General features: G+C 39.4%; 3 protein-coding genes across 6 annotated transcripts in view; 1 reads left to right on the top strand and 2 right to left on the bottom strand.

Moving 5' to 3' along the window:
• The window catches only part of cnksr2a (connector enhancer of kinase suppressor of Ras 2a), a 64994-nt gene extending 56631 nt beyond the window's left edge, over positions 1-8363 (bottom strand). For all 3 annotated transcript variants that reach the window (XM_028569282.1, XM_028569284.1, XM_028569285.1), the window contains exon 1: positions 8261-8363. In XM_028569282.1, the coding sequence (XP_028425083.1) occupies positions 8261-8324 (64 nt within the window). In that variant the 5' untranslated portion in view covers positions 8325-8363. The remainder of the gene's footprint in view (positions 1-8260) is intronic.
• A 6166-nt stretch (positions 8364-14529) lies between these two features.
• LOC114549149 (toll-like receptor 13) lies at positions 14530-19510 on the top strand. Of its 2 annotated transcripts, XM_028569353.1 has the most exons (4): positions 14530-14772; positions 14913-17522; positions 18184-18301; positions 19125-19510. In XM_028569353.1, exons 2-4 carry the CDS (start codon positions 14993-14995, stop codon positions 19357-19359), a joined length of 2883 nt encoding a protein of 960 aa, XP_028425154.1. In that variant the 5' UTR covers positions 14530-14772; positions 14913-14992; the 3' UTR covers positions 19360-19510. The 2 variants fall into 2 exon arrangements, with proteins under 2 accessions (XP_028425154.1, XP_028425155.1); XM_028569354.1 differs by having other exon boundaries at positions 14530-17522.
• Positions 19511-20618: 1108 nt separating this feature from the next.
• ccl20b (chemokine (C-C motif) ligand 20b) lies at positions 20619-23692 on the bottom strand. Its single transcript, XM_028569576.1, has 5 exons — positions 22775-23692; positions 22367-22688; positions 21980-22082; positions 21168-21242; positions 20619-21047 (listed from the first exon to the last, which is right to left on the bottom strand). Exons 2-5 carry the CDS (start codon positions 22437-22439, stop codon positions 20972-20974), a joined length of 327 nt encoding a protein of 108 aa, XP_028425377.1. The 5' UTR covers positions 22440-22688; positions 22775-23692; the 3' UTR covers positions 20619-20971.
• Between the last annotated feature and the right edge of the window lie 2155 nt (positions 23693-25847).

Below are 25847 nucleotides of genomic sequence, written 5' to 3'. Positions count from 1 at the left end.
AACGAAAAGTTTTTCTTTTAATAATTGTTCATCTCTAACATCTTAAGATGGCACAGGCCAAATTTGAAGTCGATCGGATGAAATCTCTAGGAGGAGTTCATTAAAGTACGACATGTGGAAATGGTGGACTTCCTGTTGCGTTAAGGGTATGGCTCCAATGAGCTTTTTTGTACGTCTTGACATGCTACATATGTGTACCACGTTTCGTTAGTCTACATTAAACGTACAGCAGGTAGGGGGCGCTAGCAAGCCATTTTTGTGCACCTATTCCCAAAACCCTTAAAATATGTACATTTTCACCAGGCTTGATGCAACCACCAATTTTGGTGAGTTTTTGAGTATGTTAAGCCCCTCAAAAAGCCAATTCATTTGCCAGGAAAATAATTCCTTCAGTTTCAATATGGCCTTCACCGCTGTCGGCGCTCTTGCCCTAAAAATCTATCATTATGTCGTGGTCTCCCACGTTTTTAAAATCAGTTAAGATTTGAAAATCCTCTAGTGTGCACCAGGCATTAGCAAACAATTTGTTTACAACTGTTTATCCATTAATTTCAGATAACTATTCAACTTCTCTTGCTTTCTGATGCTTGTTTAGGTGTTACAGCTGACTCAATATGGTTTTTTTGGGGGGTTTTTTGTTATCATAATTTTTTTTTATTACTGAAGAAGTACCACCTGGAGAAAAAAGTTGGGGATCACGATTCTACTGTATATTCAGTAGAAATGCCAAAAAGTACCTGCTCCTGTTTTTTTCTATAAATTGACAATCTCAAGCTCAGTGTAAATGTGTAAATGTCTGTGTGGGTTTGTTGTGTAATGGTCTAATCTATACAATCATGCACTCACATCTGTGTATGTACAGTATATGTGCGCATGGTTTTGACTGGTACAGAAAAGGTGTGATTCATAGATGACTCACACACTTAACTCCTACAGAGGCACACTTTTCACAACAGCAGGCGAGCCAAACTCCCACAAACACCCTCTCTCTCTCGTTCTCTGCCTCACGCATACACACACACACACACACACACGTCTAATAAAACTAGATTTTCCGGTGACTTGGGATGTTCAAGAGTCCTCTAAAGGATCTGGCCCTCCCTGTCAGGTTATGTGTCATCTGTTCCAGGCACTCTGAAGCTTCGATAACAATAAAAAGGTAGATGAGCGTTCAGTGTGTTCCTGGGATTTGTAAATGCACAAGGTTAGAAGCACGTAGGCTATCAGAAGTAAGTGTATGGCTGGAAGGTTGTCAGTTTAAATACCAGTGTCAATTGGTGTTATTTTGCATGGGGGAAAATAAACCAAACAAATTCTAACTGTTTTTTGTGCTTTCTACTTAATTTTCTTGCTTAGTGTAAATGCTGTTGTTTACTGTAAGTGTTGCTCTCCTTACTTTTCTCGTTGACCTCAACTACAAGGCCATCTGTCACGTCTTATTCCAATGCCTAATATAATTAGGCAAGCTAAAAACAAAAACAGCACTGGCCTCATGCATGATAAGTCAGCAGGAGGCAATCGAGGCAAAACTAATGCTCCAGGCAATGCTAAATCAAAAAAAGTGTTCACTTAGACTTAGATTTTCTCCTTGGAAATTTGTATTAGTCAATAAACAGAATACCAATATGTGTCAAGCAAGATTATGGTGCCTGTAAATGTCTGTTCCCATCTGTTATTTGCAACTGGAAAAATGTCCATTAAATTTCCAACCAATGCCATGAGCAAAAAAAGCTTGTAATGGGGCAACATTATTAAAATGCAGATTACTTCTTTGACGTAAGCTGCTAAAGAGCCAGATATTTCTCTCAGTAGTTAGTGGAAACCAACACAGAGCTGAAAGGAGAGAGAATATTGCACCTTTTGATTTTAGACAGAGGTAAACAAGAGCAAGCTATTCCTTTCTAGTTAGCAACCATCAATTTGACCAGCTGCCACTGTAATTAGCTAGCTAATTAAGCTAACATTAGCTCCATGTGTTGGTTAAAAACGCTTTCTCCGGCTGACTTTGAATGTTTTGAGGTAATTTGTTTTAAAACAAAACCCTGTAAAAAGTAATAGTATAGCTCCATACATGCTATCATGCTAAAAGATGGAGGCTAAAGCGAACAAGTCCCTCCCAGGCAAAACATCCTAACCAGCTCATGATCCATGTAGACGAAATGGAAATAAAGAAACAACATTTAACAGTATAATTGCATAGATTTGTCTCCAGTATGAAAGGCTTTTCTCAACCTCTTACATTTACATGATGGATGGATGGATGGATGGATGGATGGATGGATGGTGAGTCCAGAAGGATCTCAACAGCCTGGGAATGGGTTCAAAAGTTTGATGGCCTCTGGTAGGAATGATTTCCAAACCCAGAGCTCTGAGTGACCAGAGTTTAAACAAAATTCCCCCTACGCACCATTTGTTTGCTCAGTACACACAAATGAAACACACACATATGACTTCTCTAATGCAAACTGGCGAATATTTTAAGCGTAATCTAAATCCTCATCAGCATGTCTCACCTTGAAAAGAAAAAGTCTAAAAAGATCAAGGCCACGAGCATAAACACTACTGATCCTGAGCCTGTGACTATCACTCTGGCAGCTTTCTCTTGTCATCAAAATGTGCTCACATGCTGTCGAGGCAATTTCAATGCTGATTTTCGAGTCTGGCGATCACATTCATGCAAGGGAAATGAGATAAAATTTGCCCGGCTTCCACAGGCGGTATGGCAAAAATCCTTTGGCATTCTTAGCAAATTCTCATATTACTATTGAAGTGCACCACTCCCATATTGTTTTAGCCTCAGACGTGCCAATGCAACACTGTCGCCAAATCAACAATGTGCAGACCTTTTGGCCCCAAACGCCTGTGTTACTGTACACACACACACACGCAGAAATATAGTATATCATGTTTCCCTCTGTCGCCACAGACACACCCAAGAGAGCCAGCATGAACCGAATACCAACCTACTCTAAAGCATGCCACGTGTGTTTTGTGTGTGTGTGTGTGTGTGTGTGTGTGTGTGTGTGTGTGTGTGTGTGTGTGTGTGTGTGTGTGAGCGCAAATGTCCGAGGACCCGGGTGGAGCCTTCTGTTCAGTGTGTGTGTGTGTGTGTGTGTGTGTGTGTGTGTGTGTGTGTGTCAGCTGTTCTGCACAGACGGTCTGAGACGAACAACTCACCATCCACCCACTCCCTGACTGCACACACACACACACACACACACACACACACACACACAAACACACAGACACACAGGGGTACACCAAAACACATGCCATATGCACATGACCAACCAATAACCCTTCAAATGATGAGGCTGTGAGAAACTGACAAAGAACATCATGTAAATAAATCTTCAAAATGTATTGGAGCATGTGAGTCAATAAAATCCCTGACCTGCTTTTTATGCAATAAACAGACATGATGAATAACAATTATTTCTAATATTAGTTGTTATTAGTCATTTTTCTCAGTTCATGTGGAGGGTGGGACTTTGGATCAGGCTGTGTTTTGTGATGATACATCTTGGCGCTCTGTTCCGATATGTGATTAGAGCGCTGTTAAAGATCACAGGGGCAAATTAAAAGGTACAAAAAATGTGTCATACAGTAGGCAACGTGTTGAACTTCACTGGTCCAGTTCTTTTTATCAACTTCTGTGGAAAGATTTATTCTGGTGCAGTGTTTACAAAATTACACTGAATGGCCTAATGGGGCTCTATAGTTAAGGTTTAAAATTTCAAACTTTAAATTGTCACGGCTGGCCGAGTGCTAAAGCAGGAACCGGATTTCTTTACCCAATATGCAAGACACAACGACGAGCAGGTTCAGGTGTATCATTTCATTAAACAGAAAATCTAGTCTTACGTGTGGATGACGAGCACCGAACAAGAGTGGAAATCCAAATAAAGAAAAGATAAAATCCAAAGCAACTAGAAGAGTCCAAACAGTTCAATAAAAAACAAGCTAAAACACTCGACAACAGACGATGACACGATAAGGACCGAACGGAACAGAGGACATTAAATAAAGGGGCAAACGAGCAGGGAGGGAGCAAACAGGTGAAACGTATTACAAATCCGACTCAAACAGGAAACAAAGGTAAACCAAGACACATGAAACCAAACACTACAAAATAAGAAGTAAACCAAGCAAAACATACAAGATGAGTACAGGGTAACAGAACAAATAACAAGGAAACAGGACTCAATAAAAAGTCAGGGCAAGAGTTAAAGGAATACGCCACCGTTTGTTGAAATAGGGTTATTCACCGTCTCCTCTATATTTATATAGGTGGACAAACGCATTTTTGTCTCAGTGCATGCATTGTCTTAGTCCAGCGCCGCCGCCGGTAGCTTAGCTTAGCGTAATGAATGGAATCCTTTGTTGCCGTTAGCACGTCGTGAGTAAAAGTGACCAGAACAACAACAAAAACAAAACCTAATTACTTCTTGTCTGCGTATTCACAACAAGTAAAAATAGCAATGCAGATTAGGACTAGACAATTTCCTAGGTAGATACTGACTTGGGACTATATTGGGTGGAAGTAGGCTACAGCCGAAGCACTGCTACTTGGGCACAGCGATATCGGCAGCCCACGGGGCTCTGCAGCCAAACGGACTCGAGTCACTGACCTCGCCAGACTGTCCGACGGCCGATTATCGGTTGGTGTGTCTCGGGCGTTACATTAAACCTTATGTTGTCTTCCTGTCGACCATGCAACTTTTTGATTTTCTGGATCAAAATTTAAAATTAAAACTTGTTTTTCTTTTGTCCCTATTCTCAATGTTTTTGTCACTTTTTTCAAATGTTTTGTCACCTTTTCCAAGGTTTTTGTTGATTTTTTTATAATTCTTTTTTTCAAATGCTATAAAATTGAATAAAACACCCAAATTCAATGAAAGTAGTGAACTGATCATATATTTTACATGTGAAGAGCGTTTTATGGAACCATCCAAGATATTTACTTTGACAATTTGGTTGAGAGAAACCCACATTTCTGGTATAAATACTTTTGGAAAAAGGGTCAAATTTGACCCAAGGACAACATTAGGGTTAAATGTCTTTGCTACTAAAACAAATTGTTAATCAGAGGTATAGTACATCTACTATCATCATCATAAAAACTAGTAAGAAAAGTAGTTCTAAATTAAAAGTTCTCTATTTCTATAGCATTTTGATACTTGTAAAGTTCCAACAATTGACTCAAAATGTCACAGAAATTATTAACAGACAAATTGAAAGAGCAGGAATTTGTGTTCCATAATCTTATTGTTTATGGTGATGCTGGTATTATTTTGAATGTGATCAAAATTCATCATTGTGTATAGTGATAGTAACGATATGCTTTTATGACTTATTTACCAAAGAGGAAAACGCAACAGTTGATGAGAAACAATAAAAACATAATAACAGCATTTAATAATATTTTCCGTATCAGTATCTTATCACATACATTAATTTGTTATTTTTAAGAAAGTATTGACAAATCTGTGTTAATAAAGAACACTTCTCTGAACGTGTCATTTTTGAAATTCTTGGACAACAATTAGCTAGTTAACTTATTAGTAAATAGGTGCCCTCATTCCTGGTTTGTTAATTATAAGTTTACGAACTTGTCACCATTGAAGTCCATTGTCACTGCTTTAAATCCTCCATTCTACAAAAACTACTACATTTTTATAACTACCTTTTTGGCATGTAGGGAATCAGTGATTGGATCATTGAAATTGTGATTTTGGGTGGTGTATAACTTTAATGATACAGTCCCTAATTTTGTTTTAGCACCTTATAATGCCCCCAGATCCCATTAATTTCCTTCAAACTCAAGTGTTAACTGCTTGAAGTTTCAAAAATACCAACAGCTGGAAACTGAAGGGTTATGCATAACCTTCACAAAGTTCCCTTTTTTTTTTTCCAAACCGGACATATTATATTACTTTTTTAATGGAACTTTTACTTACAGTGTTAGCATCCTAGCTAAAACTAAATTAGGTTAGATAATAAATCTGATTATTGAACTGTTTTTTACTGTGGCAGGTCTCCTCTTGGCAGATGGTTTTTGGGGAGGCCTGGGTGATATTGGCACAGCATGCTGAGCCAAAATGAGTTGTTACCAACATGTTACAAATATGTTGGCAACAAATTGTGTGTGAGAGATAAATGAAAAGATAAACAAGCTATGATAGGTGTAAAACATCAAGCCTAAAACTTATTTGTGAGGAAAAAAATGTCAGCTTTATCCTTGATTATTTAGAAAATGTCATCAAACTGTGTGTACCTTTGTGGGGAAATGCCTACATTGGCCCATTATTCATAGGAATAACGAAGGTGCACTACAGCGAGGATACTGGAAAGCACAATGTATCAGCAATGGCCATTTCTTTTTAATGCATTTAAAGAGTTTTTCAATGTTCACACAGGCCCCTGGCAACAGACCCAATCAGCCTGCATCTTGAATTATGAATGCCTGTAATCTCTACTCTGATCACTGCAGTCTTACAAGTGGTCTTGTAAACAAAACTCAATTACGTTTTCAGATAAATACTCATTTAGGTTTTTTTCTGTCTTTAATGTATGTGTTTTTCTTCTTCTTTTGCTTCTTACTGCCCAAATTAGCAACATGGTGGCCCAATGGTTAGCACTGTGGCCTCCCAGCAAGAAGGTTCTGGGTTTGAATCCAGGTCGTTCTGAGCCTTTCTGTGTGGAGTTTGTCAGTGCCCTTGATCAAGGCACTGGTCCCCATGTGCTGTAAATGGCTGCCCACTGCTCCCTCGAGTGATGGGTTAAATGCAGAGAATGATTTTTGTGTATGTGACAATAAAGTACCTTTATTTCAGTTTGACAGCACTTAAGATTATATGAATTTAAATCATTAAGACTATTGTCTTGTTGTAAAAGGATGAGAGAATTGAGCTCAATCCTGCTTTCTTAGTACTTGCATGTTAAAAATCTGGCTGGCCAGAGGGGTGGCACCATGGTGCCCTTGTACCAGAGTAAGAAGGTGGTAGTTAGCTGGCTTGTTAGTATCAAAACCTCTGTATGAGGTGACCGTTCACATTTCTTGTTTTAAAATCAATCAAACAGCTACAAAGAGATGCATAATGGCCACAAAGAGAAGTAAAAATCTGCGAAGAGATGTGAAATGACCACAAAGTGGTGCAAAATAATTACAAAGAGACAAAAATCAAAGAGACAGCAAACAACCACAAACACACACTAACACACATCGTGTGGTGGGATCTCACCAGCCGCAACGCCAAACCGGGCCAGGGGTGTATGGTACCCTTGCTCGGACCACACCCATTTTCCAACTCAGCCTTTATTTTTATCTCAACTACACACCTGTAAGGTTTTGTGACTCGCGCTTACATAATCTGACATATCAACATATAAACACCTGGCAAGGTACTCAAAAGCGGCTCAGTGGTAGTTCCTGCTATAGCAGGTGTTTACAGGATCACATTTTGCCATGATGACACACACACACACACACACACACACACACACACACACATGCATATGCATACGCATGCGCACAGGCACACACATACACACAGGCACACGCACACACACATACACACACACACACACAGACTCACAAGGTGAAATTACAGTAATTCACAGCAACAAAAGACTTACAATGCAGCCACATCACAAAGAGACATAAAATGACCACAAAACCAGAAAGAGATGCAAAATTACTTCATAGAGACATAAAATGACTGCTGTGTTTTGTGTCTCTTTCAGTTTGGGGGTATTTATCCTACATAGGAGGGGTGGGGGGGTTTATGTGCCTGTTTCCAGGGGCTGTCTCATGTCCATTATTACAAATAGCAGCTATTAATTGAGATGATTTCATACAAGAAGATTTAAAGTTATTTGTCTGGCATTCATTTATTACACTGAATAAACCATAACTATTTATAATGCCAGCCTACAGTTTATGATTGCTAAGGTCCCCCCCCTTCTTTGAGTCTAGCCCCCCCATTCAAAAGTTCTTAAACCTGCCCCTGCTGTCAGCAGTGAAGTTTGGCTGGTTTCCCTTCTGTCACTCAAACATTACATCATCACCCACTGATCATCAGGTGCCAGGATGATGTACGGGCGCACGCGCGCGCGCACACACACACACACACACACACACACACACCTCCCATGCAGCATAACATATTGCCAGCCTCTGTCTCCCCTGCATTACTGTTCATCATCATCATCGTCATGATCACTCAGACTGTATGTGTGTGTGTTTTCTATAGTCTACCTTTCATCCAGTCCACCACCTGGCTCGTGCTCCATTTACTAACCGGCTCCATCACCAGCGCCATCGAGGAAACTTTGCGCCGACTCTCCGTTGCGCGCAAGAGGTGTTGTTAACCCAAAACAAAGCTCTGTCAGCAGGGCACAGCTCCCCTCCAGCACTCCTCCCTTCCTCCCCTCCCTCAGCAGCCAGGTGACTTATTTTTCACACTATCCCGGTTCGGTCCTCCCACCCCTTGCTCAGCCCGGTGTCGTGTCCCGTTAACGCAGCGCAGCCCTTAGTGCGGGACAGCCCGGACGTGTGTGCAGCGGAATCCGGTACATTCCTCTGCTCGATCTGGTCTGACATATGTCCCTTTCCCTCTCTTCCCTCCTTTCTTTCCAGTGCGCCAGCCCGGTCCTCCTGGTGTAGCCTATGTGTGTGTGTGAGTGTGTGTGACAAAGATAGAGAGGAGTGTGAGTAGGTTTGTGCGCAGCCGGTACGTTACCGACAGCAGCAGAGTAGGATAGATAAGTCACACCGGACACAACACCCGACAGCATCTCTCTCTCTCTCTCTCTCTCTCTCTCTCTCTCTCTCTCTCTACCTCTCCAGATATGATTAAACCGTGCACGCGCCTCGTGGGTGGCTCCGCGCGCACATATCAGTGTATTTCCCTCTGGAGCGATGGAATCATGCAGATATGATGGAAAAAAGATTCTCAGAAGATCTTTAATCAGGCTGTATAAGTGTGTGTGTGTGTGTGTGTGTGTGTGTGTGTGTGTGTGTGTGTGTGTGTGTGTGTGTGTGTGTGTGTGTGTGTGTGTGTGTGTGTGTGTGTGTGTGTGTGGGGGGGAGTTAAGAATTCATTGGCCAACCTCTCCATCTCCACAGATTTCTGTGTACCCTCAAAACATTTCTTTCTTTCTTCCTCTTTCTTTCTTTCTTTCTTTCTTTCTTTCTTTCTTTCTTTCTTTCTTACAGATAGTCAGAGAGTTTGCCTGTTTTCACACAATTCAACCTTCTCCTTACAATAACAAGATAGGATGTTTTGTTGGCCAGTTGGGGGCAATGCTGTACCTTGAAAAGAGTCCAGACATCAATGGTCCCCAGACGAGGAAGCGTTAACTTTGGTGATCCTCTCATTTCCTTCTAATAATAATAATAATAATAATAATACATTCACAGACGCTTTACAGTTTAGGTTACATAGATACAACAAACAGACAGGGTACATAGACAAGGTTACATAACAGACAAACGAAAAGAAAACACATACAGTAGGTGCATGGACAAGCAGAGGCAGGCAAGAGAGGTGGGCAATGAAAAGGAGGGAAAAACTGGGAAAGTCTGTCAACAGGAAAATGCATGTTCGAAGAGGTGAGTTTTGAGGGTTTGTTTGAAGGATGGTAGGGTGCTTGACTGTTTGATGTGGTCGGGGAGGGTGTTCCAGAGGGTGGGTGCTGTGGCTGAGAAGGCTCTGTCTCCACCACGTCCGGAGCTTAGTCCTGATCTGATGGTCTTGAGTGTGTTAGCATCGACGGACCTGAGGAGGCGGGCGGGAGCGTGGCGGGTGAGGAGGCCGGAGAGGTATGGAGGGGCAAGGTTATTAGGTGCTTTGTATGTGAGGAGAAGTATTTTGAAGTTGATCCTGTGTTTGACTGGGAGCCAGTGGAAGTTGTGGAGGACAGGGGGGATGTGGTGTCGGCGGCAGGTGGAGGTGGGAAGGCGAACAGCTAGCGCCATCTTAAAGCCAAATATGTAATTTGTCTAGTACTTTAAAAGTTGACCACTGAAAATGACAGCCTCACAAAGCAACTAGTGTGGCTGTAGACTCATAGATTATGTTGGGAACATGTTGTCTTTATTTGAAAGAGTAAGCAAACAACGTGGGTATCATGCATAAAGAAGTCTCCAGCTGGATTTGTACTGGAGACGTTGCAGTTATGGCATGTATAGGAGACCTCTAGTCTACCAAGATGCCATCATTTGCATTTTTTACATTTTTTATATTTTTGCCGTCAGTGCACTGCAGCTGTTCATGTGTAATATTGTGAGTTTTTTTTTCTTCTTTCGGCACATTTTGTTCCAATGAATAAAGTGGGAGACTTTCATGTCCCTCTGAGCCGTAGAAGTGCTCCAACTGTGAGTCACATAACATTGTCTACAGAGAAAATATTTCTCTCATCTCTCTTGTGTCTCAAGACAAGTTTCATAAGAAAAAGAAATCTGACGGTCGATTGCAGCATACAATCAATGCAACAGGCCTTTTTGACGGCTGACATTTTGACTTGTCATAATACAAAAAAAGTGCAGGTGTTCCCTATAAGCCATGACAGCGTCTCCTGTGACATTATACAACGTCCTTCATGAAAAAGTTAGATTTTTCTTTTGAACCACAAAACAAACAAACGTAAATAGCACATTTATTTTTCGATATTCGTTTCAAATCAAAATAAATGAAAAAACTGAGCCGTATTTCCGTTTTTGTACACACAGTAGGCCTACATTGTTAAAGGGCCGGTTTACCTAATTCCACCTGAGATTTTCCCTCCACCATTCAACAAGCTTTTCAGCATCAACATATTTTTCCAAAAACAGTGTCATTGTATGGGGGTGCCAGCAAAAAGCTAAGTCAGAGAATATTGTTTTTGTAATTTGGTTAACTAAACCCTTTGAGATCTTTTCACTGACAAAACACTCAAAATCTTACTGTTTCAGCCATCAGTTTAATCATACTTCCTTTTTTAACATTTACAAAATCACTGCACTGTCAACTCTGGGGATTTTGGAGGATTTTCCCTTAAACAAAGATGTTGTTTCCTTTTCCTGTGTATCCTGTGTATATTTAACTCTAGCACTGCACACTGTAATGTTTCCTGTATGATTGGTGAATAAAGCTGTTCCTATAGCCACACTAAATTAATTATTATACATATTAATGTTTACCAGTGGGGGGATAAGTTAACACATTGTAATTTCAGTCAGTGTGATCATATAATGAAAGTATGATTAGAACATTATTCAATTTAATCAAATCATTAAAGATTCATTGCCTGCTCTGTAGTGTGTGTGTACATGTGTGTGTGTGTGTGTGTGTGTGTGTGTGTGTGTGTGTGTGTTAAAGAGAACCTACTCAACACACCCACCCACACATTACATTTCAGTGCATTGCATACACAGTTCAAAAATAACAGGGAAAAGATACAAGTACTGAAGATCAAATCAGATCTTTCCATTTGATTCAGTGCAGCGTGATCTCCTCTGTAGGTGGATGTATGCACAGACAGTATAAAGCCAGTAAAGCAGTGGCGGCTACAGTTTTGTGTCCCTATAGAGACCTCTGCTGGTGACTAGTGTTGTTGATGTTGGTCACATGGTGAGAAACAGCTCTCTTTGACACACTGGGAGCTATTGCAGAGACCTGAGAACTGGTGTAATGAAGACTATTCTGTTTGTTTTTGTTTTTTTATTGGGACTCAAGTATCTGATGTTACTTGAGAAATTTTGAAGTGGGGTTAAACCTGCGGAAAATAAAAGCAATGACTAGTTTTCCTAACTCATGGCTGGACTTTGATCCTCTGATTTTTGCTAGTCTGTGTTTTCTCCTGGCCGAGGTGAAGATGAAACCTACTGACTTTGGTGATCCCCTGACTTTTCCTCACTAGCATCACCCTGAGGTGGATTTATTTGTTTGTTTTTTTAGTAAAAAGTCTCAATAACAATTGGATAGATTGCCATGAATGCTGGTACAAATATTTTCCTGACCTTTCATCTATTGCCAACTGCAGGTCAACATAATTCCCAAAATAATTCCCTCAGCTGTATTTTGTCTTTATTGCTAATTAATTATCAAATGTTAGCAGGCAAACCCAGTAAACTAAGAAACTTTATACTGTGCCTAAACTTTAAATGGAACTCAAGTGTGATGTCATGTTCACGTTATACTTGGTGTTGAAGTAGTTAAGGCCTAAGAACAACACTGCTAGGCAACGGCAAAGAAGGCAGCTATTAGCTAACAATTTAGCAAACTAGCGAGCGTTCATGTAAACTCTTCTCGTGAACAAGGTAAACCCGACCCCATTTGAATGCAGCGCTGTTGCCACTGTAAGCATTTTAGCACGCTAAAGTTAGCATTTTAGTGCACATAGCACAGCGAGTTCAGAATAGCGAGTACGGCTGTAGGCTCTAGTCTTGTTAAAATGAGTACACCAAGAGTGAGTGCTTAGTCTTACTTAGCTGTAATAACTTAGCGCAATTGCTCAACGTTTTTGGAAATATGCTTATTAATTTTCTTCCGGGAGTTAGATGAGAAGATCGATACCACATCATGTGTGTACGCTAAATGTGAAGATAGAACGAGCAGCCAGTTAGCTTTAGCATAGCATAAAGAAAAGATTGAAGAGAGAACCAAATACAGAAATCAAGTGTTACCAAACGTTACACCTGGACTTAATACATACAAATCACTGAACTGGAATTCAAGCAAGGTACAGTTCACCTTTGAAGTAGTGTTAAGTATTGTGTTTCAAGAGGATTAGTCCCTTTCTTTGGTCTGCTTGTATTGTTATTGCATTGTTCACAATCTTTAACCACTTTACAGGAATGGTCATAATAACCTGTTGATGAGAAAGTGAAAAGGAGATTAGAGAATAAATGAGCATTCATAAAACTTCATTTTCCCACGCTGATGTTACAGGATCCCTCAACAAATGACACTATTTTTTCATGTACTGCTGGCTAGTCTTTTTCTGTGCACACAAAATGACCAAATATTACAACACATGTAAATGTAGTTCATTTGTAGCAATTATACAGTACATTTTAGATATTTAGATATTATATGTGAAAGTAATCACCCATAGTGAAGAGAGATGAATGTTGACATCTAAAAATCAGCACCAAAAATATTTGGCTAATGTGCAATAGCATATGTTTCGCAAACATTAAGAAAGTGAAATTAAGTTAAGTTTTGAAGCAAGATGACTCACTGTTGTGTGACATCAATCAGCCATAGAGAAGCAAAATGTCCCTCATGACACAACTAGTATTTTGAAATACTGTTAAATCAAAATGGAATTTCTTTTAGTTATTGCACTAACAGGCCTGGAAACCAGATGAATCTGCAAGCTTATGTTTTATTTGATCTGGCAGATATGCATTTGCGAATTAGTCCAGCGATGCCAGGCAACCAATTTGACTGTATATCGACATTTTAAGGGGTTACACTTTACTTGAAGGTATCTACATAAGAGTGACATCACACTGTCATGAACGTGTCATAAACATTATAAACAAGTCATGAACATTTATGACATAACGCTTCTTTTAGTATGTGTCATTCGGTTTTTGTCATGACAAGTTATGGTTATGGTTATGGTCATAGTTATGGTTATGATTATGGTTAGAGTTAGGGTTAGGGTTCATATGTCATGACAGTGTCATGTCACTCTTATGTAGATACCTTCAAGTAAAGTGTTACCTTTCAAAGTAACACCAATGATTCAGCAAAGACTTTGCATTCTACTCCATAACATACTGAATACTAAAATGTCTGGCTTATAAATCCGGGCGCTCATGCTTTTGTACTTTTACTTCTACTTTTAAATGCAGAACTTTGTGACTGTGGCAATATTACATTTACTTCAGTAGATTATCTCAATACTTCCGGTAATCACAACTGAAATGTTTACTTTGAAAGTTGATAATATTGTAATCCTTGTCGGCTTTGAACCCACCTTGAGCATCACACAAAAACTAATTACCGTCAATGTAATTATTCAAGCTCACACCTAGTTTCCCCCTACACCTGTTTACTAATGCACCACGACGCTACCTCATGTTGCTTTAATGAATTTGAGCAGTAAAAATGTCTCAACTTTTCTCTGGCTGATGGAGATAATTTAGGTTACCTAACAGACAGCAGAGAAGAGGAAATGTTGGTTATTTTGTGGTCACTCTCACATTGGAATTAGTCATTAGTTTAGGTTTCTTTTTAGAAGAAGTGACTAAAACATCAACTCCCTGTTTGAGGCATTAGAAAGAAGTAAAAGAGGAAATAGAGTTTGGCTTACTAATTTTCATAAAGGGTATTAACATTAAAATCTTAGATTTATTAGAGGTCTTCTAAATTTCTCTCAGGAATGTATTAATGGATGTTTACATACAATCAAAATCAACACGGTAGATGATGGTGAATTCAGCATACTGTGACAACTAATAAAAAAAGCTGAAAGGCTTCAATATACAGTTCATCTAAAATTTCTGTTGCTGCTGATAACAAGCCCATCCTGCCATCTACTCTCACTTCCTCACTTGAACTGCACGAAAGAGGACAGAGACGACACAGAGGAAAGATGTTAAGGCTCGAGGCCAACATGTTTCTCATGTACACTGTATATTACGTGGTAAGACATATCAGTTGCACCCTTTTGATCTGAGAGGAACATTTTATTCGAACAAAAGGAAGATAATTAAACTACAGCATTCCACGGCTACGACATCAGTGATTAATCAGCTCTTCTTTGTGTGACACAGTGAGTATCAGAAGCCATTAGTGAGTCTTGATCATTTATAATGAGATAAAATAAACTGTCTGAGCTTAGATACTGCATCTACATGTGGTGATCGTTTATGATATCTGTCCTTGACGGTCTTTGTTTTATTGGATTTTCAGAATCACCTTCTGCAGTTTGATTTACCAGGTGGGCTATATGTTGAGAAACTGCAATTCTTTGTTTTAAAGAAGATTTTAAAATGGGTCGTGGAGTGAAAGAGGACAAAACAATGCCAAAAAGAGGATCTGGATGTTTTGAACTAAGTGTTATTTTTCTCTTGCTAAATGTCAGCGGTTTTGTTGTTCCGGTCACAGGATTTTCACTGAAGTATTGCCGAATCAGTTACAATGTCGCCATATGTTCCGGGAGTAAGCTCGAAACGGTTCCACAAGATATTCCCTCAACGGTGAACGGTTTGGACTTGTCTGTGAACAAGATTAAAAAAATACAAGCATCAGATTTCAAAACTCTATCAGTTTTGACGCAGTTAGACCTGAAACGCAATTCAATTAACCAGATAGCTCCAGGCACCTTTGCCAATCTGATTTCCCTCAAGAAGTTAAATCTAAATAATAATAGACTTGTTCAACTTAGAGATGATCTTTTTGATGGTTTGAGCAACCTCACAGAGCTCAGATTGTACAGAAATCACATCAAAGCAGTGGCATCCACCTCTTTTAAGTCCTTGACAAGCTTGACATTTTTGGACATCTCCAACAACCAACTGCAGCAAATAACACTAGTTCATACTATACTACAGCATCTGCCAAATCTACGGGAGCTGGTAGTAAAAAAGAACAAGTTATCCACTTTTCACTCGTGGGAACTGACAAACAGCTCAATAAAACTTGCTTCCCTTGATTTGTCTCAAAATCCGATTGCAGTATTTAGCATCACTGCAGATGTTTTTCCAAATCTCGCCTGGTTAAACATCGGCGACTCTTCTACAAAGCTATGGATGAAATGGGACGTGCACAACAAGACTTTTCTTAGTCGAGTGTCTACTCTTGATATTAGCGGGCTTCGAATAACTTCTGAAGACATGGAAACATTACGAGACACCTTCAACTCCTCACTGACTTCTCTGAGGATGAATGCAATGAAACATACAAACCTTTTAGCTGTAATCAACATTTCCTGCACCATCCCAACGTTGTCCGCACTCCAACTTCAACTGAACAGAATCTTTTATGTCCATTCAAATTTCTTCCAGTTGTGTATTAACGTAAAAGAGGTTGATTTATCAAACAATTTAATAAAACATATTGATGACCAGGCCTTCAGATCTCTTCACGGTTTAAGGATCTTGAGTCTGAATCACAACAAACTCACATCTGTTCCAGGTGATGTGAGGAATCTACCAACTCTTGAAGAGCTGGATCTCAGCAAGAATAACATCAGCACACTTAAATGTAATGATTTCGCCAAACTAACAAAGCTCAGAGAGCTCAGCCTTAATCAGAATTTTATTTCAGCTCTACAAGAGTGTGTTTTCGAGGATTTAATACGATTGCGAGTTTTAAAGCTACAGAACAACACCCTCTCCAAATTAAACGGTGCTTTCAAAAAGCACTTGCCGAATCTTAAACAACTGCGTTTGAATGGAAATAAACTGGAGGCCATTAAACGTGGGGAATTTATGGGCTTGCTATCCCTCCAGAACTTGTCATTACATGAAAATCAAATAAAGGAAGTTGAAAATGGGTCTTTTATTGGATTGACGAATCTTACCGATATTCAGCTGCAATCAAATAATATTAGAAAAACTGCACTAGACAAAGGAGGTTTCAATCATCTGTTAAATTTAATAAGATTAGATTTGAGGGACAATCACATTAAATACTCCGACAGTTCACCTTTGCCTGATCCACCATTTTCTCAGCTGTCCCGTCTGGAGACATTGGCTATTCCTGGACAGCACAGCAGGGGGAAGTCCAATCTGCCTAGCAACTTCCTGCAAGGTTTGACTAATCTTTTGGATTTTAGTGCCAGGAACATTCAACTTCTATCCCTGGCCAATGAAACGTTTAATTACACGCCTCGACTGCAAACGCTCGACATTAGCTCAAATGACCTTAAGGAACTTTCTCCGGAATTGTTTTCCCCAATTCAAAGCCTTAAAAGCCTCTACGTATCAAGAACAAGTCTTTGGTCTCTAGATTTCCTTATAGGTGCCAACCTAACTAAGCTGGAGTTCCTGCAGGCAAGAAATAATGAATATTCAATTTTAACTGAGAAAGTATTCAATTCCACACCAGCTCTTGTTTACTTGGATCTTCAAGGCAATAGCTTCACCTGTGACTGTGATAACGCCTGGTTCAAAAGGTGGGCATTAAACAACACACAAACACAAGTTTTTGACGCCTACAACTTTGTGTGCAACTATCCTCCAGACCTCAAAAATACGAAACTGTTGGACTTAGATGTCCGGTCATGCACAGTGGACACTGGATTCATCTGCTATATCTCCACCACATTTACAATCGTCCTGTTCATGGTGGTGTCCTTCACCTACCATTTCCTGAGGTGGCAGCTGGCCTACGCCTACTACTTCTTCTTGGCTTTGCTCTTTCAGACAAAGCATAAAAACAAGCAAGGTCATGATCAGTATGATGCCTTCATCTCCTACAACACCTATGATGAGCCATGGGTCATCAGAGAGTTGTTGCCAAAACTGGAAGGGGAGCAGGGCTGGAGATTGTGTCTGCACCACCGAGACTTCGAGCCAGGTGAGACTGCCCTTTGCACCTGGTGTTAAACAAATGTTTTAGCCACGCTAGTAGATTGGCTTTGGGGATGGCTATGCCAGGCTGTCAGTTGGTTGGTCCAGAATCAACGGCAGTGTTTAGGTGGCTGGAGAGCAAGGAAAATAAGCAATATTGACAATCTGGGTAAACTGGGTGGTATATGGGTAATTGAGATTTTTTAGAGATAGGGTAAAAACAAACTCAACATCATCTGGACAGAAATATCTCAGCAACTGTTTCCTTCCTGGTAATACATTAAATAGTTTTTTATTTAATTTGATGAGATCATGAGATCCCTTAACGTTTCATATAGTCTAAGTTTTAATTTGTCCAATTCTTTGATTTATGGCCAAATACCAATACCACCAATACCAAATACCACAATACCATGCCAGTGTTTCTGTGATCAGTATACCATGGAGAACTGGCCAGCAGGAATTGTTTTATCTGTGTCTAATGACAGGCAAAGGTGCATGTTACTTCCATGTGCTTAAGCCTTAACAGTTGTTTTGTACTTTCATCTATACACCAGAGGGTGTCACCATAGTACTTTTTGTACAGCACCATCAGAGGAACTAATGAGGAGAATACAGATTATATTTACTGACCCTTTTCCTCTCTTTTTTTCTTTTCTCTTCTTCAGGTAAACCCATCATAGACAACATCACGGATGCCATCTATGGAAGCAGGAAGACCATCTGTGTGATCAGTCGCAGATACCTTGAGAGTGAGTGGTGCTCCAGAGAGATCCAGGTGGCCAGGTAACATGACTTTAAACTTCCCTGAGTTGACACGTGGCATATAACAATAACATATAATATAACAACCTCATTAACTCTGTATGAAGTGAGTTTGTGTGATTTGTCTAACACTGGATATGCTTATAATTTATAAAAGTGGGGTCTTTATAGTTATACCATTCACATGAACTGTTTTGTTTAGTCTACTGTTTACAGTTTCAATACGAAGCCATTGGGGGGTAATGAACAAGTCAAGTTTATCCCACAGCTATTTAGGACACATCCCCCCCAATATTTAAAAATGTCCCCCCAAGATATTGATAGGCTAATATATATTGCTATTCTACGACAGGCAACTATGCAGATTTGGTCCCCCACCTCAAATGTTCACGTCATACTTACAGCCTTGCCTCAGACAGAAGTTTTTAAAAAAGTTTGCAATATGTCTGGGTAATTTTTAATTTTTGCCATTTCCACGCGGAAGTGAATAGAAACACACTTTGACTTTTTGTAGATACTGAACCAAAATTAAAGGCAGAGTTTTATGATCTTGAACAACATGTTGTCACTGTCATAATGAACACCGTAACCATAATGTTAAACCAAAAACAAGTCTGAAACTTTGAGGAAGAAGCAAACATTATTTCTTATAACTAACTCACATTTTTTTCTCATTTGTTCTGTTTGATCATTGTAAATCGAAAACCTTGGGGTTGTGAATACACATTGGGATCTAGGAACGTGTGGTCCGCAAACATTTAGTTGATAAATAAAGATAAAGACATAGAATATTATGAGTGGTGTTGTCCTCTTCCTCATCCATCCATCTTTTTCCTCGGAGTAGCTTCCGTCTGTTCGATGAGAAGAAGGACGTGCTGATCCTGGTGTTTCTGGAGGAGATTCCGACCACTCAGCTGTCTCCTTACTACCGCATGAGGAAGCTGCTGAAGAAGAAGACCTACCTGAGCTGGCCTCGAGCAGAGGAGCACCCTGAACTGTTCTGGGAGAAACTGCGCCAGGCTCTGAACTCCAAAGAAGATCTCGGAGACAACAGGTTCCTCCTGGTGGACAGACCGTGATGGAAAGGAAGTACAACAGAGTGAGGTTTAGAGCCGCAGTCCATTGCTTTGAGCCTTCTTGTTGGTTTGTATTACCACTAGTCTATATCCACGACGTTTCACTTCCGGGATTGCTCCGGTGCCCCCGGAAAATTCCACCGGATGTCCCTTTTTTCGGCCAGATGTCCGTTACCTTCCGCTTTCTTTGTGTTGAAATTTTAAACTCTGGTCGATTTATGAGGACTATTGTTAACTGCTCCTCAGATCTCAGCAGGGTAAATCCAGACAGCTAGCTAGACTATCTTCCCCATCTGAGTTTTCTGTTGCACAACTAAATCAACTTTTGAACGTACACATGTTCCACCAAAACAAGTTCCTTCCTGAGGCTATTTTGCAGAGGCACTGTTGCTCCGACCGGGGGTTGTTTGTCATACAGTTTGATTTGACTCTTATAGACATCATCATCAATCATCAGTTTTTGTTGTTAGGCAACCTTTGATTTACTTTTTCTTTACATATGTATATATAAATGTTATACTTGGTATTTGTTCAACCCCATTACAAACTCATGCTGTGCAGCCAACCCCACAGGACTCATTTTAATTTAATTTAAATTCTAGTGGAGATCCCAAAGTTTCCAAAGATACTAAATCTGCCAATTAAATTTGTAGGGAAATATGTATTTAATGATGCCCAAGACATCTAGAATATTTTTGATTCAGTGTAATGGTGCAGCCATAAAAACTTTTCTTGTAGCTTGAACAATGTGAAACGTGTATGGTACAATCAGTGTGGAATAAGATGATTTTAACAATCATGTAGATACTTATAGTGAAATAAGGTATGTTAAAGGGCTTACAATGTAAACTTGTCTAATCTGACATGCATTTCTGAATCTGCTATTTCGAATTATTATCCATTTTTAATTGCAACTTCATAACATTATTGAGGAATAGGCTAGAAATGTTCTTTATCATTTATATCCTAGTGTCTTACTATTATGACAACTGCATATTTCACAGTGCTCATCTTGATTTTATGCACTCTAGTTGAAATTCTGACCTTTTATTGACCGACTTATCACTGTAAAGTAAGATGACATTTGCAATGTATAGCAGCTTTATAATTGTGTGACATTTAAAAAAAATATATGAATATTACTTGTTCTATATACTTCAAATTAAATTGTTTTTTTATATAACTGAAAAGGTTGTATAGCCCGATGTATTGAAGGTATAACATGTGTGTATATGGTTAATGCAGTGAAACCCAGACATGTGTCTTATTATTAACATCTCTGTTTTAATAAATTCTTTGACAATAAATTACAATGAAAACCTCCCACTTTCATACCGCTTTTCTCTGGCTTCAAAATTTCAGAGCTTATCAACACAAACTTTACAAAAGTATATACATTCTTCTCAAAAACAATGTTTTCATTACATCTGGTTGATGCTCTGCCTCTACAGCGTACAGTTTACTATGTATTAAGAATACTACACTCCCCTGTTTATAAAACAGAACAAATATGATCAGATATAATAGAATAATTTAACAGGAAATTACTTCATAGTCCCTATCAGGGTTCTTGGGTGTGGGAATGCATTAAGATTAGAGTCATGGGCTGCAGATATTAACTGCTGTGTGGAGATGTGGTGTTGCCTGGGGCTCTGCTTGCGAGGATCTGACTGTTCTGCATCCTCCTTTGACTACAAAGAAAAATGGAAACATAACATTAATATGGTTCAGTGTTTTGGTTAGAGTGCCAAAATGAAAATAATATACAGAAATTGGCATTAAACACACAAGAGATATAGGAGTGTACTCACTCAAAACACTTCATCAATCTCTGAGTCCAGTTGGCTGAAGGGTCGGCACACACAAACCTCCCTGGAATGTGGAATCTGTGAGAAACAGGGAAACAGGGAAGAAATGATCAAACATGAGACACATCACATGAATGCACTTTATTACTTTATTACACATTACAGTTCTCCCCTGTGGTCTCATTCCAGGTTGTGTATTATTAACCTCAAAGTGTCTTCTAGTAGGCTATATATATACACAGTACAACAGTAACAAAGAGAGAGCTTCTCAGAAAGTCCTGCAGCACTTGTAGGGAATTATATCTAAAATAAGGCCCTAAGGCTTGTCAAATCTGATGCCAATTTATTAATTCCTGCGCCTTCTTTCACTTCAGGATTGATTTTTGGTCACACTTTAATGGCCAGGGAAACACAAGCAAGGGAGTGCAGTGCAATTTCGAAACACAAGCTAACCAGCAGACCAGCAAGTCTGCAACTGCACAATAATACAATCATGAAGTACATTTTTAGTTTTTTTAAGAGATTTAATAACGCCACCTTGTGCTCAATCGCAAAAATAGTCAGCAGATTAATTGATAATGACAATTAATTGTTTATTGCAGCCCCAATTCTAAGTATTACTGCATCATTTCATGCAATGCTCAACTGGCCTACATTGTCTATAAAGTAATACGTAATTGTAATGTGTGTGTGAGACCACAATTCAGATTTTGGACTGCTTTGTTTCTACCTCTTTATGACCTGCTCCCCGTGCTGCTGTTACCTTTGAATTTGCAGAATTTCTAGTCTGACATGACATCAGATTGTTTACTCACATAACGGCGTTGATGTCGCAGGAGTTTTTGATGGTCTGGATGGTGTAGCCCAGCAGCCGTTTGCATGGCAACGGACGTCTGCCGTACATCAGGCAACAGCTTGCTGTAAAGACACAAACGAATTGTTAACACAAATACAGCATGCACAACTTTTTCATTTGGATGCTGGACAAACAACACTGGCAACTTTTTGGTCCACGCAATACAGGCATAAAATATAGGCCTAGATTCTACGTATGGACGGTTTGTCAGAGCTATCTGATTTGCAGACACTTCATGTACTACAAACAGCAAAAGGCAATTTAATTTCCTAAATGCATCCAAATGTGTCAGGGATGACAGAAAGGACGCTGCACATGTATTATCAGTAGTAGCTGAAGGACTCACCTGACTGTGTGCTGTCGATGAAGGTGGTGAGGATGACGAGGGAGCACAGGAGAAACACTTTGCTGCTTGCCATGGTTTCTTGTAGCTGAAGTGCTGACTCGGCCGGTCTCAGAGTGTTGCTGTAGTAGCTTAGTAGTAGGTGCTGTAGAGCCTGAAGGTATGTGTGACAGAGACAGCGCTTTGCTTTCCTTAAGTAGGGCAGCTCTGGGATTTTCCCCTATTCAACAGGATTATGCAATGCCATGTGCCATTGTTTGAATTTGGAAAAGAGCCAGTTGATAGAGCAACGATACGCCTGCGTCCTCTAGCTTGTCCACGTGGCCTATTAGAAAATTTACATTGGCAGCCTGTGTATACAAGTGAATATCAGTTATAAATATACAACCACTTTACTCAGTGTAGCCTCACCAGAATATAGAATAGAACACAGGACACAACTTAGACTATTAATGCAAAAAAACGGACAAAAAAAAGTGCAGCAATTATTAATAACAATAAACCTCTTTAACAGCAGAATAAAACATCACCAAGGCAGCCAACCCAGACACGTAGACAAGTTAAACTCGACCGCAGCTACAGCCCAAAAACACACGCACAGATAAAAAATACTTCATTACAATTAAAGTGACAGATTATTTAAAAAATGCTGTTTTCAAAAGAATACAAAAATAACCTTGGTACAGTAACCAGAGCTTAAAGAAATTTCACATGTTTTAAACACTGAACACTGTGGCAAGGATCTGCATATGATGTAAATTGTCAGACATGAAAACATATTTCACTTGGGTCAATAATTTATCAGTAGCAATAAAAAAAGCAACAATGAAGTTAAGCTGCAGGAGTACATTTTTTCCTCCTTACTTCCCCTGATAAGTTATTGAATAACTTCCTGCCTTGCAGCAACGCGAAAGGAATTTCGCTTTTGTGTGTGTTTGGGAGTTTAGATTAGTTTCTCTTTCCCAGATAAATAGTGTAAAAGAGACACAATGATACCTAAGGTTAAGATAACCCCAACATGCAATGTTAGTGTAGATGACTCCTGTGTGGAAAATCTGACTGTAGGACTGTAAAATGTCACACTCCACATGTGAATGGGAAGTGATAAGATTGTTTAAAAAGTGAGCAAATGCGTCACAGGAGTGCATAGTTTAGAGAGTTCGGAAAGACAAACAGAGGCATTTTGTTGAATAGAAAGTCACTTGACTCTCTTGTTAGATGTACACACCGTTTGGCTGATGTGGGATAATCAGTAATCTGGATATAATGATTAAGTGGGTAAAGGCAAATAATAGAACAGTTACAACAGTCTGGTAAGTTCAGAAAATGACATCACTTTACTGCAATGCAGCCTTTAAAACCAGGAAAAGACAACAATTATGCCATATTACAATATCCTAAATATTAGACGATATCTAGTCTCATATCACAATATCAATATAATATCGATATATTGCCCAGCTCTACTTCCAAACACATTTTTAAGTGTGTAAAAACTACTGGTGTGATTACTATTAGGTTTAACATGGTTTTCCCACATAAAAACTAAAATTAAAACCATACTGGAATCTACTCTTTCTCCCTCATTGAGAAATTCTGGATCTGGCCTCGCCCCACCCACCATCGCTGTTCAGCGCGGGTTGACACTCGTTTTCTGACTGCAATCTAGCGTCTAACTTAGACTGACTGGTAAAAGAGCAGCGCGCATTAAGGCTCGAAACATCTGAGAGATTCAGCCATATGCCTACATGTTTGAGCCTCACTCCGGGTCCAGACACGATCGTCCCCTAACCTAAACTATGTGGTTATTATTGTTAAATTTAAGTAGAAATTTGAACTGAACTGAAAACTAATCTGACGAGTTTACACAATACTTTTGTTTTTGTTATTTTACTTTGACGAATATAGACTTGTCTAAAAAAAAGGTCTGTAGCCTTAAGCAGAGATGAGGTGCGGGCTACAGATCTCTGGTAAACTTCTTTACTCCACACCCACATCTTTATTTTTTTTTCAATTTCAAACCTGTAGTCTTTAGCTGCAACTGACACTGACTCCAGTGACATCACTTGAGGTAATAAGTCAGATTTTGCACCCTCTGGAGTAGAGTTTAGATTTAGATTTAGTTATTTTCCACCACTATCCTCGGGCCGGGCCCTTTATCAAGCATTTGTATTTTTTTTAAATCATTACTTTATTAGCCTAATTGGGTGGGGAGAAAGCTATGCCACAATCAGAAATATTATCTATATAGGCTATATTTAGGCCAAAGTAACAAATGTGTCCAAAACTTTACACAAGTTGGACTACAGTTACAAAATGCAACACATGTCACGCGCGGAGTCTCCTCCTCTCGCACACACCACACCAGGCCTGCTGGGCTGTATGGTGTAGCTTAAGTGCAACATGGAGCTTGAAGATGTAAAGAAAAAAAGATCCATCCATTCCATTCTGAATAAACAAACTTGTTGCAACTCTTGTTGCATTATTCATTAAGATAATTCTAAACAGATTTCTGCAGTTCAAACAACTCTGAATTCTAGTTGAGAACGTCAGTTATAATGGCCCACATATTATAAAAGTGTCGGGTTGAAATCGGGCTCGGGCTCATAATTCCAGTTAATGTGTCGGGCCGGGCCGGGCTCGGGCAAAATGTACACGGGCTCGGGTTGGGTCGGGCTTGATTTTTTGGGCCCGGTCTAAGCTCTACTCTGGAGCCTAAAAAGGCCTCATACAACTTTTTTCACAGGCAGCATTACTTTAAAATTAAATCTGCCCTCCAATCATTAAGAACAATGTAAATGCATCTCGATATATACATATCATAAATGAAATTGCACACATGCACATCATGTACATATGGTATTTGCATACAAAAAAAAGTCTATACATGCAGTACAGTACTGTCTTGTCCTATGAAAAGACCTTCTATGATACAAGTTCATCATTTCCTTTACTGTCCTGTATGTCAAAAAGTGTGTTTGATGCTCTTTGAGATTGATCATTATGTTACCACATGTTGGGGTAAGATCTACAGTATTCCTACTTTTTCTCTGGCCTTAGACATAACTTTGTGTGGCCCAACCTCTGTATTTTCATGTAATTCCACAGTTGTATCAAGGAAATTTCTTCTCAAAAATCCCCAGTTAATCATCAACTCCTTATAGAAAATCAACCCGCCATAATTGAAGCATTTAAGGATAACAGCATCTTTTATTCCTGCTAAACTCAATCAAAGTGAATAAGAAATAAAACATATAAACACATGTACAAACACCAGAGAACTTTCTGACCTGATTTTGTCATGTGAGCTCTTCTTGCACAAGGTAACCTAGCGTTTGGAATCTATTTTTATACCACAGCCTTTAAGGAGCTAAAAATAGTGCTAAGACGTGCTTAAAATAGTAAACATTATGAAATACGGACAGTCCAGGAATGTGAACTTTTGTTTGCATAGCTGACATCTGAGCCGCTATTACTTTGTTTC

This window comes from Perca flavescens, chromosome 22 (assembly GCF_004354835.1).
Source record: "Perca flavescens isolate YP-PL-M2 chromosome 22, PFLA_1.0, whole genome shotgun sequence".
Classification (NCBI taxonomy): domain Eukaryota; kingdom Metazoa; phylum Chordata; class Actinopteri; order Perciformes; family Percidae; genus Perca; species Perca flavescens.
This window is presented reverse-complemented; position numbering and strand designations above follow the sequence as displayed.

What these genes read in the sequence shown, in the direction of transcription:
- ccl20b (XM_028569576.1), bottom strand. Translation starts at nt 22,439, where the DNA reads ATGGCAAGCAGCAAAGTGTTTCTCCTGTGCTCCCTCGTCATCCTCACC. An exon ending in CATCGACAGCACACAGTCAG is followed by an intron (nt 22,083 to 22,366) that starts GTGAGTCCTTCA and finishes GTGTCTTTACAG; the next exon opens with CAAGCTGTTGCCTGATGTAC. An exon ending in AGATTGATGAAGTGTTTTGA is followed by an intron (nt 21,048 to 21,167) that starts GTGAGTACACTC and finishes TTTTCTTTGTAG; the next exon opens with TCAAAGGAGGATGCAGAACA.
- LOC114549149 (XM_028569353.1), top strand. Translation starts at nt 14,993, where the DNA reads ATGGGTCGTGGAGTGAAAGAGGACAAAACAATGCCAAAAAGAGGATCT. An exon ending in CCACCGAGACTTCGAGCCAG is followed by an intron (nt 17,523 to 18,183) that starts GTGAGACTGCCC and finishes TCTCTTCTTCAG; the next exon opens with GTAAACCCATCATAGACAAC. An exon ending in AGAGAGATCCAGGTGGCCAG is followed by an intron (nt 18,302 to 19,124) that starts GTAACATGACTT and finishes TCCTCGGAGTAG; the next exon opens with CTTCCGTCTGTTCGATGAGA.